At 47.3% G+C, this 22,184-nt stretch overlaps 1 protein-coding gene across 1 annotated transcript in view; it reads right to left on the reverse strand.

Annotated features, from left to right (window-relative positions):
* Positions 1 to 22,184, reverse strand: part of LOC149349098 (putative vesicular acetylcholine transporter-B) — a 125,686-nt gene that overhangs the window by 101,762 nt on the left and 1,740 nt on the right. The window contains exon 2 of the mRNA XM_089578048.1: positions 21,295 to 21,393. Within this exon, the coding sequence (XP_089434174.1) occupies positions 21,295 to 21,393 (99 nt within the window). The remainder of the gene's footprint in view (positions 1 to 21,294; positions 21,394 to 22,184) is intronic.

Genomic DNA, 22,184 nt, shown 5'->3' on the forward strand with positions numbered 1-22,184 from the left:
CTGGCCCTTCATCTTCCTTGAAGTAGGAAAGAGAAGTTCGCCAGAGCCGGAGTGCGTCTGATGTCCCGATGTGCGATGGCGGATCGACCCATTCCTGCAGGGTTCCAGGTCGAAGCCCGCCCAGGGACTTGAGTGCTCTCTCCCGTACTGCGTCAAAGGTAGGGCAGCTCCACAGGAGATGTTCGGCCGTGCCTCTGGCAGGGCACGTCGGGCACTGAGGAGTCGGGTATGAGCGCGGGTTTATGAGGTGCAACTTCGCTGGTGATAGAAGCTGGCCGGTCTGCGCTCGGCGAAGGAGCACTGCCTCCACTCTCCGGAATGCGCTATGTGGACGGCGATATAGTTGCTCAGGGTTGGCCAAGTGCTGGAGTATGCTGCGACGATAGCGTTGTACGCGATGCCATGTCTCTGCCCTATCCATATGGGGCGACGACGGGTGCGCAACGTCATCAGGGGGCAAAGAAGCGGAAACGAATGTGGATCCAGGCAAAGGTGCGGAAAGAGCTGCTGCGCGCGCTGCCTGGTGTGCCTTTTCGTTTCCAGTGATTCCTTCGTGCGCAGGAATCCATTTGATAATGACAGTGTAGCCCTCCTCTCGCAGGCAACGGGTTTCTGTTCGAATAGTGTTGAGAACGGCATAGTCAGCTCCCCCTGCGCGGCAGGCGGTGTACGCTGCTTGTGAATCTGTGTAAACATGGTAGGTGCAAGGAGCCGGATCTTGTCTTTCTACTATTCGAGTAATGGCAAGTCGTATGGCAATGAGTTCGAGATTGGTTACGGTGTGTTCCTCGGAAAGCCGTTGAACTACAGAGGTATCTGACACAGAATCGTGACAAGCTATAGCGGCGCAATGTTGAAACTGAGCGGCGTCTGTGTATAGTTGGATGGCTCCTTCCTGGGCTAACTTGTATGATGTCTTCTCGTGCCGTTTGGCGGCAGCTTTGCGCCTTTGAGGATTAGCCGAACTCATATTCTTTGGTAATGGCATACCATCTACTAAGTCGATCAGTTCCCATGGCGCGGCAGCGGACGAAAGTGGCTCTAAGTTGTCAGCGTTGTAGCCTAATGCCCGCAGGATCTGTCGGCCAGCCGCCGTTGTGGAGAGACGGACTCGCTGGGCTAGCGATTGCTGCTCTGCCAGATCCTGTAGGGCATTGATTTTGCTGCATGCGTGTAGGCTCACTACTGGACAATACTGCGGCAGACCAGTAACCAGACGCATCGCCTTGCGATTGATTCGCTCAAGCTGAAGGCGTTGGGTTGCGTTAAGCCGCATGTACGAATATGCGTACAGGATTTTTGATGTTATGAGTGCCAGGGTAATCTGACGGAGCCCCACCTCCTTGATTCCCCATCCACGCGCAGAGACGCGGCGCATAAGGTGTAAAGCCTGATGACAGCTATGCATCGTGTTATGAAGCCAGCTTTTGGCTCCTCCATCCTCGTCAATAAGCATGCCGAGTATACGGATTGTTTGTTTCCGGCAGATAACTGAGTGCCCTAAATGAAGAGAGATAAGTTTGCGTTCGGCCTCGGCCCGTACCCGCGAACCATTTAAGACAACCACATACTCGGTTTTTTCGGGAGAGGTTTCCATTCCACACTTCTTGATGTATTCATGGACGGCATTAAGGCCTGTTTGTAGGGCTAGTTCTTGCTCTACAGGGGACCCTGAATTAGTCCACAACGTTATATCGTCCGCATACACGGCAAAATTAAGACCGGGTATCGACGACAACATTGGCGGGAGACCCGACATAGCAATGTTAAAAAGAGCCGGTGATATGACAGCGCCTTGGGGAACACCTGTTTGGTTATGTTGCCATTCACCCTGAGTGTCTCCAACCCTTACTGAGAACGTTCTTTCTGCAAGAAAGGCTTTAACGAAGCGGTAGAGGTTGCCGCCTATTCCCACTTCCTGTAGCCGGCGAAGTATGGTCGAGTGGGGCACGGAATCAAACGCCTTTTTGACGTCTACCCCAACAACCACTCGGAGCAGTGCGCTGCTAGGGTATGCGAGAACGTCGTTATAAAGCCTTCTGAGAATGTCTTGGGCACAGAGCCCTCGACGAAAACCTACTTGCATAGGAGACAGGACGTTGTACTTGTCTAAGTACCATTCAAGTCTTCTTAGAGCCATACGTTCCATGACCTTACAAAGGTTGGACGTCAGCGATATTGGCCTGAGGTCTTGTAATGTTCGACTTGGCTTGCCAGGTTTTGGAATTGGTATTACCACTGACTTCTTCCAGGCAAGAGGAAGATCACCGTTTGCCCAGTACTTGTTCATCTCTTTCAAGAGGGCAACTTTATGTGACTTGGGAAGGTTCAGAAGTGTTGAGTAGCGTATATCATCCGGCCCTGGGGCGCTATTGTGATTGGAGTCGTACAGAGCTGCCTCCAGTTCGTCTAATGTGAAGGGAACGTCGTAATCGTTTGATGTACCTGATATGGGGTCCGCAGGCAAGGCATCTGCATTTTCAGGTTGGGGAAAAAATACCTTCCCTGCTTGTATAGCTAACTTCTCCGGGGAGACATTCAATTTCAAGGCCATGCATTGGGCAGGGGAAATTGGCTTCTTGCGTCCAAGGATAGCTCGAAATATGTGCCAGGCCTTCGATAAGTTAGCTGCTCCATTGAGTGAGTGGCACAGCAGCTGCCAGTCTTGGAGAGCGAGCTGCAGAGTATACTTCTCAACTTCTTGACTGATGCGAGTGAGAGCACGCCTCCGATGGGGTGTCCGGCCTGATCGACGATACGTCTTGAGAGCCCGAAGCCTACGATTCCACAGATTCAAAAGGTGGGAGTCCGGCTTTGGGGCTTCAAACTTGACTGAAACCTTCGTTGTAGCTTTCTTCTTGGCATCGCTGATCTGAGTAATGAGCTCGTCTAACCCTGTGGGAGCGTTCGCCGTACCGAGCATTCTACGAAAATCGTCCCATGAGACGTGCTCCTCTATTCGACGGCGTTGTTGCCGCTGTAATGACTTTCGCCCTCGAGGAGCCCATGAGACCACCACGGGATAATGATCACTGCCCATGACATCATCAGCCCTCGACCACAGGATCTCACTGGGATGAGACACTAGTGTCAAGTCTGGGGAAGTGTCTTGTTGACCTTTGTGCTGGCCTAGGCGAGTAGGTAGCGTGAGGTCGTTGGCTATGGTCAGTTTCGCTCTGACAATTTGCTGCCAAAGGTGCCTTCCCCTAGCATCTGAGTGATGATATCCCCAGCTGCTGTGCATGGCGTTAAAATCACCCCCAACGACAACGCGATCCTGGGGATATATCCTTAAGAAGTGTTCTACAAAAGACATATCTACTCGATATGTCGTAGTACCGAAAGATCGCGCATAGATTGAAAAAACTAAGGCTTGTTGGTCGCCATCTAAGCTAAGGCGTACTCCCGCTACCTCCTGCGTCTGCGTGCACCATGTGGAAGTATCTAGTTCAGCGTGGGCCGTGCGCGACAGAACAAGAACGCATGCTTGCCCATTGGCCATTGGAGGCGCAGATCGCGATCCTGGCCCGGGACGCCGGTGCTCTATGGAAGGGGTGCAGTAAGGTTTGTACCCTATTAGATTGGGCTTATTATTGCCAGTCTCCTGAAGCAGGACAGCTAGAGGAGGCGTTGGCGTGATGGACAGTCTCCTCTGAAGTTCCGCTTGTTTGCGACGGATTCCCCGGCAGTTCCATTGCAAGAACCATATAGGAGAGTCCGAAGCAAAAATGTCTTGTGGTTTCGCGCTAATTCCTGCCATTATTAAACTGAAAAGTACGCGGAAGTGAAGATGATGTGTGCCCAATTTCGGGCTCTTGATTCGGAGAAACCTGTGACATTCCCAAGAGTGGGAGCATACGCTTGATCACCTCGGCAGTGACCAGTTCGATAATGCGCGTGAGCTGGTTTTCATCCAAGTGTAGCGTACGCGAACTATCTTTTGCAAGATTCGTTTGCGCGCCGCGTTGCGTATCACGGAGCGTATCAGCGTAAACCCGATGAATGCGCGCTTGCTTTGGTGCCGTCGCGGTATGCTCAAAAACTGCGGTTAGAGATGAGGTGGCATTCCTTTGACTATTGCTCTCAGATTGTGTGGAGGGCTTGTGCGCGCCTTGCCGTTTAGTTTTATTTTCGCTGTCTCGTGTCTTCTGCAACGGCTGACTTTGTAGTGGAGGGAAGTCCTGATTAACAAGCAGAATTGACTCCGAGGCTGATTGCTGTGTACTGACAGGGCTCTTGTGCGCCGTCGTCGACACCGTTTGGTTACCACGTAGAATCTCGGCTTGTTGTTTGCGTTCTTTTCGTCGCGATACTCGGATACGACGGAAAATGCCATTCCTCAAGGTTTTTGTGGCCTGCGGCCGAGCAGGGCACTTTGGGTCCGTGGCTACGTGGGGACCTCTGCAATTGCGGCATAGTGGTTCTATCGGACAAACCTCGAGGTTTCCATGTGCAAGACGACCGCAGTACGAGCATCGACGTTGGTCGACTAGTGGACACGAAATTGCCCTGTGTCCGATTTTGTGACAGGTCTCACATATGATAGACTTCGGGTGATAAGGTGTCACCGGAAGGAGTATGCTGTACAGATGAATTTTTCGGGGAAGTCTGGAGCCCTCAAACGTGATTAGAGCTGCTCCGTTCTTGCCCATAGGCCTGGCGTTTATTATCCTGCACGAGTAGCACGTGAGGTTTGCCATGAGCTGTTCGCTTGTTAACCCGTTGGCACGATAGATGACCCCGCGGATCTGGCCGGGGCGTATGGTTTCATAAGCTCGGATAGGTGTCTCCTTTCCAGAAATTAGGAGAGACTGCAGTCCAATCAAATGGTCTCTGGCATGCATATGCGATATGTCGACAGCAAACTGATTGCTTCGTTCAAGAGGCCGTACTTGAAAGCCAGAGTGAAAATGAATTTTCCGAAGCTCATTAGCAACAGCTTCGTGCAGCCAGTGTGCGGGGAGTGTCCCTAGTTGTCCAGGTGAAGTTAGCTTAATTATCACAGTGTATTTAACACTGATTGGATCGGCGGCTGCGGCCTTGTTCTTTCGCCTAACAGGCTGCCAATCATCTTCTTCAGTATGTTCATTATCAGCCAAGTGATCGATTCTGCCCATTGGGGTGACTATGGACGCTGAGGCACAGCCTAGCGATCGATAATGCGCATCCGTGAAGCGAGCATTTATAGCTATCTGCGAGTGGGCATGTTTTACGCCGTGTCGTTTGTTCTCAAAGCGAGTGCTTTCTTGAGTCATCCGCGAGGTGCCTGACCCCATCCTAGGTTGCTTGGCAAATTTCTAAAACGGAAAAGTGCAAGATCCTACCTCGGAAGGGGCGCTTCCCGGCTTGTTTTCCGTGGAAAGAACAGAGAATGGGTTGGAGACAGGTATCGTCGCAACCACTTGAATGGCTTCGTCATCTGCCATGCTTTCGTCGGCGCCGAGCACGGCGTCAGGTTGGGCCGCGTTATCTGTGCCGCTGCAAAACGATGTTACCGCGGCGTCTTGCCGAGGCTGCTGCGAAGCCATGTTGGCGGCTTCGGCGGTAGGCGTATTCGATGTATCCGGATGGTTTCCTGGGGTAGTCGTTGACGCGGAAGCGTTGAAACCGTCGTCCACAGGTGGCGAGGAACACGATGGGGGTGGCCCATTCATTTTTGGGAGCCAAGCCCAAAAACGTCCGGGCCAAAAAGCTTCAAAAAGTCGGAGCGATGCGACCGTGCGTCTGTTCGAGACGGCTGCTTGCAGCGCCACCTAGAATTTTCATAGGGCGCGCGTTAGTGCACGCGCAACACGTTGAGTGTCTTCTCGTTACTAATGTTATTTCATCTGCAAACAGAACCCTTGGATATCTGAAGCGCCATTTACGTCACGCAACAAAAGAGGTAAAATTACTCGCTTACACATCATTGGTAAGACCAAAACTAGAATACGCATCCCCCATTTGGAGCCCCCATCAAGCATATCTAATCGATGCACTTGAAGCCGTGCAAAATCGCGCCGCCTGTTTCATTCACTCCCAATATTCATACGAAGTCAGTGTGTCATCCCTGAAATCACTGTCCAACTTACGAAGTCTTTCTTGCCGTCGTCGCGTCGCAACCCTATCTCTTTTTCATAAATTTTATTACAGCTCACTCGGCCATGAACCATACATCTGCGCACCTCCGCCGCGCATATCACATCGCACTGGTCACCCCCTTCAAGTTACTCGTCCACGTGCCCGTACCGTAACCTTTTCCACCTCCTCCTTTCCACGAGCCGCGTCAGACTGGAACGGCCTCTCCCACTCCGCTGCTGCTATCACCTGCCCGTCACTCTTCAACGCCAACATTGAACTTCATATGTCATCGTGAAAAAATGTACCAATTTTTGATTAACCTACCCCTTATGTAATACCCCGAAAGGGGCCTTTAAGGTAAATAAATGAAATGAAATGAAAAAATGAAATCTACTCCACCTTGGGGGATTCCCCTAAACATCTGACCAACATTTATATCAAACCACGTCACAGACGCTAAACCGTAACGAAGGAAATCTACCCCCGATCTGCACGCGCTGATTACGTCAGAGCATGAAGCATTTAAAATGAATCGTCACTTCTTTCTCCCTGTGATTGTCAACAAGGCTCCCGTAGCGGAGCCGAAACGTCTCTCTTTGTTTGTGTCTAAAGATTGGCCGGTGCTTGTTATTTCCCGCCATGAATTTCCCCGACCAGGCGGGTTTCCGTCGAACCCTGGATTTCATCGCACTTCGTGAGGCGTATGGCCAACCTGTCATCACCGAGATTCGCCGCTTCATTTCCCTGGTAACCCGAATATCAGCATTTAGGGCATCTTCAAATGAACCGAACGTGTAAGGCACGGGACGTGGGACCTCGCTGCTTTCGCCTAACAAGGCCCGTAGCAAGCCGGTTTGGATTTCATGTCGTTTCAAAAGCCTAACGCCTTCTAATGCAAGCAATGATCGTGGATTGCCGGGAAAAGGTCCAGTCTCTCGAAAATGAGACCTTCTTCGCCCGTCGCCGACTTGAATCCAAGTGCCCTGGCCATTTTGGAAGCTTCGAGCTCCATGCTAATTTCCATGCCGGTTTACGCTCGCAGCAAGATGAAGAGGTGCACAAAAACAAGCTTCAAAGGATACTGTCCCGTCGTATGCATCCTTCGACGGCTGCTAACCGCAGCACTGTGCAGAACCTTTCGGCACACAAACTGGACGATGCCGACGTCTCCGTGCTAAGCTTGGGTCTCAACTACAACTTGGGTCCAGAACCGGACGTGAAAAATATGGTGTGCGCCGTGGAAAACGCGGTGAAGTGTGTGGATCCGCATCGCCTCGACGAGCTACGCACTCGGGTTGTCAGCGTGCCCTCTAAAATACACCGGCATGAAAGGATGGATCTCCTGCTTCCCGAAGAGCGAAAGGCCCTGAAGCGGCTGCGTAACAACGAGAACATCGTAATACCTCCGGCGGACAAGGGAAACGCCACGGTCGTCTTGGACAAACGTGACTATGTAAAGAAGATGCAAAGCATGCTTGAAGAAGGATGGACGTACGCGCCTGTGAACCGCGATCCTAAACAAAATTACAAGGGGGCCTCCAGAAACTATTGACTGACGTGTTCCCATATATTCCTCCTGAGCACAAATTCCTTTACCTTCATCTTCTCTGCATCACTGGCTCCGCACCGACTCGTATGCGCTACCGAAGATTCACGAAGAAGGCGTCCCGATGCGCCCGATCGTCGGCTTCACCCGCTCGCCTCTGCACAAGCTGTCTAGCTACCTACATCGGGTTATCTCACCGTTGGTCGGCAGAAGTGAAACACACATGAAGAACTCATACGACTTCATTGAAAAAGCCCGCAACATCGTACTCGAAGACGACAAGGTCCTGGTGTCTTTCGACGTGAAATCCCCTTACACTAGCGTGACAATTGACCTTGCTGTCAAGATTTACATGAATGCGCTCGAAACGGACGCACCACTACATGAAAGAACGCCGATCGAAGTTCCTGACCTTAGTAAACTTCTGCACTTCTGTCTGGCCAGCACGTACTTCTCGTTCCAGAAGAATATCTTCAAACAGGTACATAGAACGGCGATGGGAGCTTCTTGTTAAGTCACCACAGCGATCTTAAAATGGAGTCGCTAGATTCTTGCCACCTCTCCAGCTTCACTCCGCGCCGAAGGATCTTCCTTCGGTACGTGGATGACTGCTTCTGCGTCATTAAGGAATCGGTGGTGAGCGCATTCCTTCTGCATCTGAACAGCATAGAACCAGGCATACAGTTGACGAGAGAGGAAGAGGTCGACGGCCGGCTGCCATTCCTTGACACGCTGGTAAAACGCCACAAATCTGGACTTAGCTTCACTGTCATTAGAAAGAATACGCACACAGGCAGGTACCTGAACTTCAGTTTAATGCACCCGATTGGTCACAAGAATGCGGTGGTTGCTTCTCTTGTACGCCGGCCAGAAAAAGACTGCTCAACCTCGAAGCAGCGAGCGGCTGATTTGGCGAGTACACGACGCGACCTGTTGTCCTCGGGCCATCCCAGTTCGTTTATTCGGACCATTGAAAATCGCTTGGCGTATCCAACCTCGGAACAACCCGAGCGACAGGAAAGAAGAAAAAGGGTCGCAATACCCTATGTACCCGGCATAAGCAAGAGCCTGTCCCGCATATTCCGGTCCTGTGATGACGACATCGCGCACGTACCTACGTGCAAGCTTAGACACGCGGTAGTGAAAGTGCAAGATATGCTGGAAAAGGCAAGTTCACTGGCGTTGTCTAAAAGATACCTTGCGCTGGCTGTGACCAAGCGTACATAGGCGAAACGGGTGATTTTCACAAAACATGGCAGCAGCACAACAGTGATGTCAACAAGCGGCACGTGGAAGAAAACACACTTTTAGAACATGCTGTTTCCACGGGTCATGCCATCGACTGGGATAGCGCGAGGATAATTGGAAAAGAAAAGATAAAGACGGCAAAGCTTGACCTGGAATCCATTCATATCCATATGTCACAGACGCTCAACCGTAACGAAGGAAATCTACACGCGCTGATTACGGCACAGCATGAAGCATTTAAAATGAACCGTCACATCATTCTACCTTTCATTGGGAACAGGGCTCGCGTAGCGGGGCCGAAAAGTCTCTTTTTGTTTGTGTGTAATGATTGGTCGGCGCTAGTTATTTCCCGCCATGAATTTTCCCGACCAGACGGGTTTCCGTCGAACCTCGGATTTTAGCTTTATCCTAAGCTGTATTTTTACCAGCCGCGGTGGTTCAGTGCATACGGCGCTCGGCTGCTGGCCCGAAAGACGCGGGTCCGATCCCGGCCGCGGCGGCTGAATTTCGATGGAGGCGAAATTCTAGAGGCCCGTGTACTGTGCGATGTCAGTGCACGTTAAAGAACCCCAGGGGATCGAAATTTCCGGAGCCTTTCAATACGGCGTCCTTCATAGCCTGAGTCGCTTCGGGACGTTAAATACCCATAAATCAAACGTAAGCTGTATTTCGTGTGATGTAGTGACCTCTCTGCTTATACACTAGAATATATATTGATGTATTTCAAATCAAATCAAATCAAGTTTATTTTCAATTTATTTTTGGTGTGCAAATGTATGATATGTACTTCAAACGGAAGCGTATCTGTTCACACATGCTGTAATTGCAAGGCTTGTTTGTTGCTTGTAGCTAATGTAAGCAACAAATTGTTTTTTGAGAATGCTAACAACACAACGTTAACACAATGCTAACGCAATGCTAACAAGAACACAACTAGACATTTGTGTACAGTTTTTATTTTCCATGACTACAGCGCAAATAACGGGACAAGAAGAAGGACACAGGCAGAGACACAACACAGCGCTGAACCGAACGTTCTCGCTATGCACGACGCAGCGGCGACGACTGGCACGTACTGAAGTAGATCAAAGTCACATGCAAAAGAGCCCCTTGTACGAGAAATGAAATCTGACAAGGTAAGTTGCTGGGCGAGTTGGTTCCGATATTCCATGACTCCATGAGTACGTGCCAGTCGTCGCCGCTGCGTCGTGCATAGCGAGAACGTTCGGTTCAGCGCTGTGTTGTGTCTCTGCGTCTCTGCCTGTGTCCTTCTTCTTGTCCCGTTCTTTGCGCTGTAGTCATGGAATATCGGAACCAACTCGCCCAGGAACTTGCCTTGTCAAATTTTAGTTTTTATTTGTTTTTTGTATTTTTTTGTATGAATGCCTATGCTGCTGCTTATGCTGCTATATTGGGGCATGATACTGGTCAAGCCAACATTTCTGCTGGCTTTTCCACCACACTTCAAGCATCTTCTATTTGTGCTGAATAAATGATTGATTGATTGATTGATTGATTGACATTACAAATTATAAGCCATAAACTTCGCGCTTACCTAGCACACTACCTCAATTAAAAACATGAAATTCTTTCTAATAATATGCACACACTACTTCACATGGCGGCATCAAACTCATTTTGCAAGGTTAGAGAAAAACAATAAATTGTGGCTATAATGATGTGTATTCAAGAAAACACAACACAAATGGCAACAGGACAAATAATTACCACTGAAGGAAACAAACATTAAACACTAGGCTTCACAGGTCACTCTTACTAATCTGCATCTGTGCAGATTAGTAAGAGTGATATGTGGCTCAGTGGTTTTGGTGCTCGGCTGCTGACCCGAAAGACGCAGGTTCGATCCCGGCCGCGGCGGTTGAATTACTTTGGAGGAGAAATTCTAGAAGCCCGTGTACTGTGCGATGTCAGGGCACGTTAAAGAACCCCAGGCGGTCGAAATTTCCGGAGCCCTCCACCACGGCGTCTCTCATAGCCTTAGTCGCTTTGGGACGTTAAACCCCATAAATTAAACAAAACCAACCAGATCATAGAGAGAGCTGAGTCGCGCTGGTTGCTTCATGTTGAATGGTACGGCAAAGCTGCGCTGACGGACGGGACGGAAAAGACGAGACAGACATGCTGCTCTAGAACACGTTGCTCCGCAAACCTGCGATGGAGGTAAAAAACTGCTTATGCCATTAAACCTAACACAACACAACACGCACCTTACTGCAGCTTTACCATAACAGAAGTCCACTAAAGCTCCTATTTGCCAGTGTCTATAGAAAGTGGCAGCAAATCAAACGCGAAACGAGCGTAGTGAAAAGTTCACGAGAGAGCTTCTTTTAATTACAGAACCCCTCAAAAAAATTATTTTTTCTAAACTCCCACACAGCTGCTACAGTCAACGATCTAGTTGCAAGCTTTAACCTTTTCATAAACGACCACATAGGAAGATGTATGCATATGTTGTTTGCAGAAGGCAGCTTGCAACTTTCAAGTTTGAGAAAAAACAGATTGAGTTAAAATAGCAGAAAGCAAGATATAACATGTCCCATGCAAGACCAACTGTACCTCCCAGATGCTTTGGCCAAAGCTGAAAAATGGCGGCATGTATAAATGTGTTCGTACATGTTCTCTCCAGTTTACATTCTGAATACGTCTTGGATGTCCCTTTTTTTGCAAAAATGCTATTCTGTGGCACAAACCCACTGGCCACATGGAGCATCATATGCTAGTCGGCACGGCAGCTTGGCAAGTATTTTACAAGATGTACAGAATTAATTTATGATTCACCTTACCAAACGATTTGCCCTTTATGAAAACAAAACAAACACACCTGAACAGCTCAGCTTATTAGAGAATTCAGTTCAACAGAGTCCTTTAATGAGAGCCCAATGTAGAAATGAGAAAAGGACAAGCTGTGGCGGTCCGTGAAATGCAATGTATATTACCTGAGCAAAATTAGTAATGGAGGTAAACATCTGGTGCACAGAGAGCGGTGACACCACTCAAACTTACTTTGAATCCAGACACACTGGCAGAATTTAGGATTTAAGCTTGGCTGGGGCAGGTGTTAAGTACTCAGTGAACATCACTACTGAGCGAACACATAGCCAAGCTTCAATCCTCGAGCCTGTCTGCCATAGGTTGTCTAATGCGTTCACTCCTGATCACCTTTGCTGTCTATGTGACTAATTCTTGGTATTGATTTAATCCATACGTGACATACAGTGGATGTAAGCTGCTCAACATCACACTGATGTTTCAGTAGCTCTGGGTACCCTAGGCAACTGATATAGTCTACTGTTTTCACAGACCAAAAAAGTGACAGCCTTAGAGAAAAAGCAAGTGCAACTTAATGATTCACCAGGGTGGAAATTTGGGCAAGTCGGTATTGATCCATATTGATCGGTATTGATAGCGCCTGTGTTGTTGGTGTGTGTTCTCTCCCCTTGTGTCCGTCGTCCTGGTTTTGCGCTACTCTTATGTTATGGAGCAACTTAATGACTTGGGCCCAAACTATTTTGCATACAGTGCTATCACTAAGCACTGATTCAAAATAACAATGAGACGAACAAGACTATAGCACAAAAAAACGAAGCTTTATGAACCATTACTGATCATCATCAGCAAAGAAAGGTTGGTTTGGTTTATGGGGTTTAACGTCCCAAAGCGACCAAGGCTATGAGAGACGCCGTAGTGGAGGGCTCCGGAAATTTCGACCACCTGGGGTTCTTTAACGTGCACTGACATCGCACAGTACACGGGCCTCTAGAATTTCTCCTCCAAAGAAATTCCAGCCGCCGCGGCCGGGATCGAACCCGCGTCTTTCGGGTCAGCAGCCGAGCACCATAACCGCTGAGCCACCGCGGCGGCAGCAAAGAAAGCATAGATCGGGTGGATGTGAGGCACATTTCTTTGGTTGTGTATGTAAAAGACATAAGAAAACTGCGAAGGGCTACTCCTGATGAGCCTGACTATGCCCGTTTCAGGACAAAGGCTTCATTCACCCACATCTTCCACCACACCCTGTCTACTTAACCCTGTATAGGGCTACCACACACCCTGGATATAGACACCGAAAGCAGTGTTTTCTACAACAACGGCTTGAAAGTCATCGTGAAAATCATTTGTATAGAGATCGAATTGAGGCGAGGACAAAATTTATCTCCATGTACTGCACTGAGCGTTGTTTTCACAAAGCACGGGAGGTTGTCATCTGGCATAATCAGTGGGATTACGCAGCCTACACTTAGTTTTGAAGCGAAAGCTTGACTACGGGATCTCGTGCTTCGATCTCCGGGTGCCTAGTTTTACCTTCAGCTCATTTAGAGGTCAAACCATGAAAAAGAGAAAAAGAAATTGAATCAATATCAATGACTGGGAGTTGAACCGGAGGCTGGGCATACAGATCTCCTTTAAGGGCCGCTCAGCGAGAGCATCGCCGCCGCCGACACGCCTCGTGTTAAACTCCACTACACTCCCGTGCTGTGCATTGGGGAGCGTCGTCTTCATCAACTTTCATCTGCTCCTTCCTGCGGCTCTGCCTGCTCACCGTCGTCTTCGACGTAGCACAAATCCGTGCTTTCGCTCCGATTCGAGTGTAGTAAACATTCTCTGTAGTGTTAATGAAAGGAAGTGCACATAACTGGCTCCCTGGATCAGTGTACGCCTGAATCGCGCTTTTAGGTACGTGCGGTGTTGAGAGAGAGGTGTGGGCTGCATGCCTTAGCGCTGTGAACAGTAACCGTCTGCTTATAACCAAAATTTTAGTACAACCAACTAGAATCACACCCTCGTCATATCAGGATACCTAGCGACAAGTACAGCAGTCTCCGATGCCTCGCTGAGCAGAGAAAGTTGTTTCTTTCCGAAAATTGCAAGGAACCACAACATCTATGACATGGAATAGATAGGCGCCATTGTGCACACAGGAAGGCCCAGCGTTACAGAAACATATAATCCATCATAGCGCAAAAAAGCCAAAGGTGCAGTACATTCAAAGCATTCATTGTTTACTTTTGTCTTCCGTGCTGCTCTATGCTTGCAACTAGCATAATATGTACATAAACGCGGCCGCAAGACAATTTAAAGCCAGCGACTACAGGTGCATTATTCTTCGTACAAAAGTTAGCGCAAAACACGACACTCACAAGAAAGGTGGACAGGACAACGAGCTACTGACAACTGATCCTTTATTGGAAAGAAACACGTAAAATATAGGCACACCGTCACACCACCTATCAGCTGCAGCAAACGTCAGAATGATGTAAAGGGTCATAAAAGCGATGAAAGACACAAAGACTGAAAACACGACATAGCTAAAAACGATAAAAAGCGGCGAAAGAACATCAAAAGCATGACACGTGGTGTACAAGGCCAAAGAAACATGACTGAATGGAATCCAACAGGATGATAACAAAACGATATTGTATAAAAAACGTAACAAATGCAGTAAAAGAAAACACGTGAAACAAGAAAAACCTGTTAAAAAAGCCTGTGCGCTGAACACTTGATATTAAAATTGAGGGGAAAAAAAGACCTGTACACATGCTCTTACTCAGGAAAACCTTTCTAAAAAGCATTCTTCAGTTTTATACAAGAAGATAGATGCATCGCTAACAGCATTCGCGCCCTTTGTTCTGATCAGAAAAGCTTCTTTTAATTCACGGGAGACTCGATCATGGCCTCTACCTAAAACAACGGTTTTTTCAAGAATGGTCCGGCAGGAGTTTTGTTCACAGTCCTTGCAATGAAGAGGCAGATTCGAACCTGTTCCTGTCCCCATCGAACGTTCATGCTCCCTCAACCTTTCATTCAGGCACCGCCCCGTTTGTCCAACATACACTTTTCCACATGTGAGTGGGATCTGATATACAATCTTTTCACTGCATTCCACGTACCTACGTGTATGTCTGGTTCCACAGGATTTTTCTCCTCTTTTTTCCGAGTTGACACGAGGACACAACGAGGCTAGCTTACAGGGAGCGGAGAATACTACTAGAAACCTTAAACTTAGTTGCAACTTTTTTTAGATTATGGGCAACGCGGTGAGAGTAGGGAACCACTTCTGGCTTAATTCTTTCTTCAACAAGCTTAGGCCGCTTTCGTTCCACGCCTTTTATGCTATGAAGAAGGGACTCCACCACCCTTGTCAGGACAGACTGTGGGAAGCCTGCATCCAGAAGCCTTACCATCTGAAACTGGAAGCTCGTTCCCATGGTATGGCAACAGGACTTCGCAATGGCGGCCTTTAAACCTGACATGGCAATGGCTCGCTTCACAGTCTTAGAGTGCGCCGATTTATAAGACAGGAATCCCTTCTGGGCACGAGGGTGGTACATCCAGCACATCCTCTCATTGCTTATGGAAAGTTCCAGGTCTAAAAACTGTAATTTATCACTTTCCGGTTGCTCCTGTGTAAATTGCAATCCCTCTCCGTTCTCACTAAAAACCTTTAAAATCTCGTTAACTGCGCCTAAGTAGGGCTGTGTGTCTTCTTTACTTAGAAGGATTAAAAAATTATCGACGTACCTGAAAACCTTCAATACCTTATCTTTATCTAATTGCTGATTCACACTTCGATCAATCATTGAAAGAAAAATATTACTCAGAACCGGCGCAACACAGGAACCAATACAAATCCCTTTCTTCTGTATAAGCAAACCACTCTCAAACTCTACCACTGTAGCGTTAAGGTAAAATTCTAACAAAGTCATAAAGTTCTCTAGTGACACACCAGCTGCGTTTTGAAAGGACGTAACCCCACTTTCCTCAATGCATGCTTGTACGGCTTTGAACAATTCCTTATGGGGAATGGAATAGAAAAGATCTTTCACGTCAACAGAAAAGAAATATCCAATTTGCTGCTTATCTTTAAAAAATTCAATGATATCCGAAGAGTTTTTTGTTGCAAAAGGATCAGTGACCACAAGCTGGTTAAGATGCTTCAGGAGGAACTGACTCTCAAGGCGTTGCCAAGATCTCCGTTCGCTTATAATGCAACGGAATGGTACATCCCCTTTGTGGGTCTTAGCTGTAAAAGCAAAGTCTGTAAGTGACTGCAAGGGCAAAAGTCTTAGCATGTTTTATAGAGCTAAGACCCACAAAGAGGATGTACCATTCCGTTGCATTGTAAGCGAACGGGGATCTTGGCAACGCCTTGTGAGTCAGTTCCTCCTGAAGCATCTTAACCATCTTGTGGTCACTGATCCTTTTGCAACAAAAAACTCTTCGGATATCATTGAATTTTTTAAAGATAAGTAGCAAATTGGATATTTCTTTTCTGTTGACGTGAAAGATCTTTTCTATTCCATTCCCCATAAGGAATTGTTCAAAGCCGTACAAGCATGCATTGAGGAAAGTGGGGTTACGTCCTTTCAAAACGCAGCTGGTGTGTCACTAGAGAACTTTATGACTTTGTTAGAATTTTACCTTAACGCTAGAGTGGTAGAGTTTGAGAGTGGTTTGCTTATACAGAAGAAAGGGATTTGTATTGGTTCCTGTGTTGCGCCGGTTCTGAGTAATATTTTTCTTTCAATGATTGATCGAAGTGTGAATCAGCAGTTAAAGATAAGGTATTGAAGGTATTCAGGTACGTCGATAATTTTTTAATCCTTCTAAGTAAAGAGGACACACAGCCCTACTTAGGCACAGTTAACGAGATTTTAAAGGTTTTTAGTGAGAACGGAGAGGGATTGCAATTTACACAGGAGCAACCGGAAAGTGATAAATTACAGTTTTTAGACCTGGAACTTTCCATAAGCAATGAGAGGATGTGCTGGATGTACCACCCTCGTGCCCAGAAGGGATTCCTGTCTTATAAATCGGCGCACTCTAAGACTGTGAAGCGAGCCATTGCCATGTCAGGTTTAAAGGCCGCCATTGCGAAGTCCTGTTGCCATACCATGGGAACGAGCTTCCAGTTTCAGATGGTAAGGCTTCAGGTTGCAGGCTTCCCACAGTCTGTCCTGACAAGGGTGGTGGAGTCCCTTCTTCATAGCATAAAAGGCGTGGAACGAAAGCGGCCTAAGCTTGTTGAAGAAAGAATTAAGCCAGAAGTGGTTCCCTACTCTAACCGCGTTGCCCATAATCTAAAAAAAGTTGCAACTAAGTTTAAGGTTTCTAGTAGTATTCTCCGCTCCCTGTAAGCTAGCCTCGTTGTGTCCTCGTGTCAACTCAGAAAAAAGAGGAGAAAAATCCTGTGGAACCAGACATACACGTAGGTACGTGGAATGCAGTGAAAAGATTGTATATCAGATCCCACTCACATGTGGAAAAGTGTATGTTGGACAAACGGGGCGGTGCCTGAATGAAAGGTTGAGGGAGCATGAACGTTCGATGGGGACAGGAACAGGTTCGAATCTGCCTCTTCATTGCAAGGACTGTGAACAAAACTCCTGCCGGCCCATTCTTGAAAAAACCGTTGTTTTAGGTAGAGGCCATGATCGAGTCTCCCGTGAATTAAAAGAAGCTTTTCTGATCAGAACAAAGGGCGCGAATGCTGTTAGCGATGCATCTATCTTCTTGTATAAAACTGAAGAATGCTTTTTAGAAAGGTTTTCCTGAGTAAGAGCATGTGTACAGGTCTTTTTTTCCCCTCAATTTTAATATCAAGTGTTCAGCGCACAGGCTTTTTAACAGGTTTTTCTTGTTTCACGTGTTTTCTTTTACTGCATTTGTTACGTTTTTTATACAATATCGTTTCGTTATCATCCTGTTGGATTCCATTCAGTCATGTTTCTTTGGCCTTATACACCACGTGTCATGCTTTTGATGTTCTTTCGCCGCTTTTTATCGTTTTTAGCTATGTCGTGTTTTCAGTCTTTGTGTCTTTTATCGCTTTTATGACCCTTTACATCATTCTGACGTTTGCTGCAGCTGATAGGTGGTGTGACGGTGTGCCTATATATTACGTGTTTCTTTCCAATAAAGGATCAGTTGTCAGTAGCGCGTTGTCCTGTCCACCTTTCTTGTGAGTGTCGTGTTTTGCGCTAACTTTTGTACGAAGAATAATGCACCAACTAGCCCAGCAACAAGTGTTACTTGACTACAGATTATTAGGAACGACGACAACAAGTCTCGCCGGGTGGCCGCCAGCACGCCTGCTTCTACTGTGTATGGCTGCGAGCAACTTGAGTGTGATTTCTTTCGGGCCTGCCGCCATGGACCGCACGCACGGAGAGGACCCAGGTGCCAGCTGACTTCAATTACGGAGTTTGCCCGGCTGGAGCGCAGGACAAAAACGGACCCCCTTTCCGAAAGGGCTGCACGTGTAGAACGCCGCCGCCGTCGCCTCGGGGAGACGAACGTTATCTTCCCCATTTGCCGTGACCGTGCCAGGAAACAAAGGGCCTCGTCGTAACATTCGTAAGCTCGCATATGAAGTATACATTAGACCTAAACTTGAATATGCCTGCGCAATATGGAGCCCTCATCAACAATACTTAATTGACTTACTAGAAAGCATCCAGAATCGTGCAGCTAGATTAATCTGCTCAAAATATGATACACGGATCAGCGTTAGTGCCATCAAATCATCCATTGATCTCGACTCGTTAACTCATCGAAGGAAGACATTACGGCTGAGTTTATTTCATAATCTATATTACAACCGCCCTGACCTGCGAACCTCCCTTCTGGTACCACCTGTACGAACGTCCCGTCGGCTCTTCAATTCCCTGAGCGTGCAGCGTATTACTGGTTACACAAATGCATTCAATAAATCATTCTTACCCGTGGCTATTGATGAATGGAATTCACTTCCCGAAACTATTGTCCATGAGCGTGACAACTCAAAATTCAGGCAGTTAACATCCGCTCATTTTTCTAAATAAACTGATGAGCAGCAATAGGATTTAATTTTTCTTTTGCTTTACTTTTGTCTAATACACTGCATTTTTTTTGTTCAGTACCCGATTGCTTTTCCTTTTTGTGTGTGAATATACTGTTTTGTTGTTTGTTAAAGGTATGCGGACCATAACTGCCTGTGTGATTTTCGTCCGTTTGTTTTCCCTATATTTCAAAATGCACGGATCATAGAAATGCACGTACATCACCATGCCTGATTATGTTTTTTTTTTGTCTGTATAAATATGACCATGGCCATACTTTCTTGTCCCCCCCCTTATGTAATGCCCAAACCAGGGCCCTTAAGGGATAATAAATGATGATGTCTCCTGTTGCTCTTTGGCGCGCTAAGCACCGCGACAAGCTGGCGGACATCATCTCCGACCCAAGCACGAGGAACCACTTTCGCCCTTTTCGTGACCTAGCGTCCGGCCTCGAGCGGCGGGTGGCAGTTGATGAACAACAGATGTCGGGGACCCGCTGAAACCTTCGGCTGGCCGGAGGCCATCACCTACCGCAGTCAACGCTACCTCGACGACAACCTTCTTTCCCTCAGACTCCACATGTGAAGGGGGCGTGACCATGAGTGCAGTGTCGTGTGTGTGCGCACAGGTGAAAGCTCTAGGCCCCTCCCACTCCGGCAAGGGCGTCCTCAACCTAGGGACTTTAGGGAACAAGAAGGGTATAAAACTCGACAACGGATGCGGCAGAATCGTCTCACTTCTAACCACCAATGTAAAATGTAAATAAACCTATTCTCCTTTCGGCATCTACGAACCTCTTCGCTATGCGGCACTCCTGTCCTGAACCCTCAACACCAACAAGGTGCAGTTCGTGTGAAACAAACATCCTGAAGTTTCAGCATGGAAAGAAACATGCTTAGGTGATGAAACGCGCCTTCTTAGTTCAGGGGCGTCAACCGATCCCCTGGCCACAAAAGCATAACCTACTTGAAAAGAAAATTGAATTTCTGGTGTTGAAATTCAATTTTCAACACCTGGTGTTCTGGAGTTGAAATCGTAAAAAATTTAACTGTAGGTAGTTTTAAAAGTACGATGGCCTCTAATGGGTTAAGCTGAATCCTTTTCGTTAGCCTCCAGTGTTCTGCCCCATAGAGAAGTACCGGTAAGATACAGCCGTTGTATACTTTTCTCTTGAGGGATATAGGTACACTGTCATTCATGATCTGAGAGAACTAGCCATATGCGCTCCACCCCATTGTTACTCTTCTAGTTATTTCCCTCTCATAATCTGGATCAGCTGTCACTACGTGCCCTAAATAGACATGTTCTCTTACTACTTCCAGCACCACGCCATCAATTGCAAACTACTGTTCTCTTGCTAGACTGTTGAATATTACTTTGGTTTTCTGCATGTTAATTTTTGACTTCACCGTTCTGCTCTGCCTGTCCAACTCATTGATCATGCTTTGCAGTTCATGTCCTGAGTGATTTAGCAAGGCAATAACAACAGCAAATCGCCCATTACTTCGATATAATCTATTAACTCTTATCCCCAGCTGTTCCCAACCCAGGATTCGTAACACTTTCTGTAAGCACGCGGTGAACAGCAATGGCGAGATCGTGTCTCCCTGCCTGACACACTTTCTTACTGGAATTTTACTGCTGACTTTATGAAGGACTATCGTACCTGTGCAGTCGTTATGCGTATATCTTTCAGTATTTTCAAATAAGACTCTTCTACAATCTGATTCTGCAATGCCAGCATGACTGCTGAGGTTTTAATTGAGTGAAATACGCTCTCGCAATCAATCAACGTTTTATATAGGCGTTGGTTATATTTTGCTCATTTCTCTATCACCTGATCGATGGTGCGAATATTGTCGATTACCGAGTATCGTTTACGAAAGCCTGCCTGACCTTTTGGTGGATTTAAATACAGTTGTCCTGATTGTTTTTGCGATCACCTTAGTAAATACCCTATAAGTACCGGACAGCAAGCTGATCGGTCTGTAATTTTTCAAGACCTTGACGTCTCCTTTCTTATAAATTAGGGTAATGTTGCCGTTCTTCCAAGCGTCTGGTACGCTTGAAGTCACAAGGCATTGCGTATACAGGGAGGCGAAGGTGTGACATTCGGTCCAGTGGACCGAGCATTTTTTGGCGTTTACTGCAGTTGGGTGACCACAAAGTGGGCGCAGGACTTCTGGGCCTTGCAAAGCGATTTTGAGTCGTACCAAAGGATGCTAAATTTGTTGATGGTATACAACACTGAGTTGCTGCGTATGAAATGTGGCTAATGAAGCATGACAGAGAATACCTTTCTTCAACGAATTTTGCGACACTGAATTTAAAGCCCTGTTGCTGTTACGGTGAATTAATTTTCATGTGCTTAATAACTTTGGCCAATGTATTTCTTTCCATACGTCAGAAATTAAAAGGAATTGACAAGTAATTGCGTAACTTGTGTCAAGTAATTCTAATGTACTGTCAGTACCTTCTGTGAGCAGTATTGTCTAATGTGTTTTATTACGTTTGCACGATTTGTGAGCAAGCATTAATTACTTTTCGCCAGCAATTTTGCCTTGTACGCAAGAGAATTGCCGCCTAGACAACTGCACTCACCAACGGCCGTCAGCAGAGCGCTGTCCAGGAAGAAGGAGACGCACACGGCAGATAGGAGCCAGCTGGCGGGCCTCGACCTCACGTCTTCCAGCAGTGACCCTGCGAGGAGGAATAGTCGCAATGCACAACTGGCGCTGGGAAATGAGCCCACCTGATGGTTCCAGTTGTGTGCATTTTCAATCGGGGCTGAGTTCACTGGCTTTCAGCACAGCGGAGCACTCACCGGATTAAAATCATTGATCACCAGCGCGCACATTCGTTGACGTCGTCGAAATGCCTACGATTCGCAGAAACCGATAAGTAATAAATAAACTTAACCTTCGGCTGCTGGCGCATTTGAGATTTGCACACCGTGGCATGTGCATCAGCGCGAACTCTGCGTTCGCAAAAAGGATACGCTTTCATGGGGATTGCGACAGGCGTATCATTTGCTACGAAAAGCAGGTGTGTACTAACTTCCTGACGGCCGTCATGCCAATAATTTAAGCATGCCGCTAACATTTGTATGACGCCACAAATTCACCCACCGAGTTACAGTTTGCTACGGTCTTTTAGCATTGTCGTAACAACAAAACCTCGCTGGTCTCCACTGTGTCAGACAATTCGCCAATTGGCGGAGAGAGGTCTCGTTACCTTGTGACCGGCTCAGATCCTGCCCAGCGTAGCAGGAGGCACTCTGACCACCGGATTGTGTAAGGAAGCTGCCAACCCCGCCGATGTCCGCCGTCACGAAATTGGCCGAATGGTCGAGAGAGGTCAAGTGACCTCGTGAGCCCATAACAACAGGCACACAAGGGTTGTGCGCCACCAGTTTCTAGACAGAAACCTACATAGACAATCTCAATCAAAATCGGAAATAAATATCAAAATATGCAACATTCGGCACCCTC

The sequence above is a fragment of the Amblyomma mixtum genome, chromosome 3, assembly GCF_055824585.1.
Source record: "Amblyomma mixtum isolate Tamu chromosome 3, ASM5582458v1, whole genome shotgun sequence".
Classification (NCBI taxonomy): Eukaryota; Metazoa; Arthropoda; class Arachnida; order Ixodida; family Ixodidae; genus Amblyomma; species Amblyomma mixtum.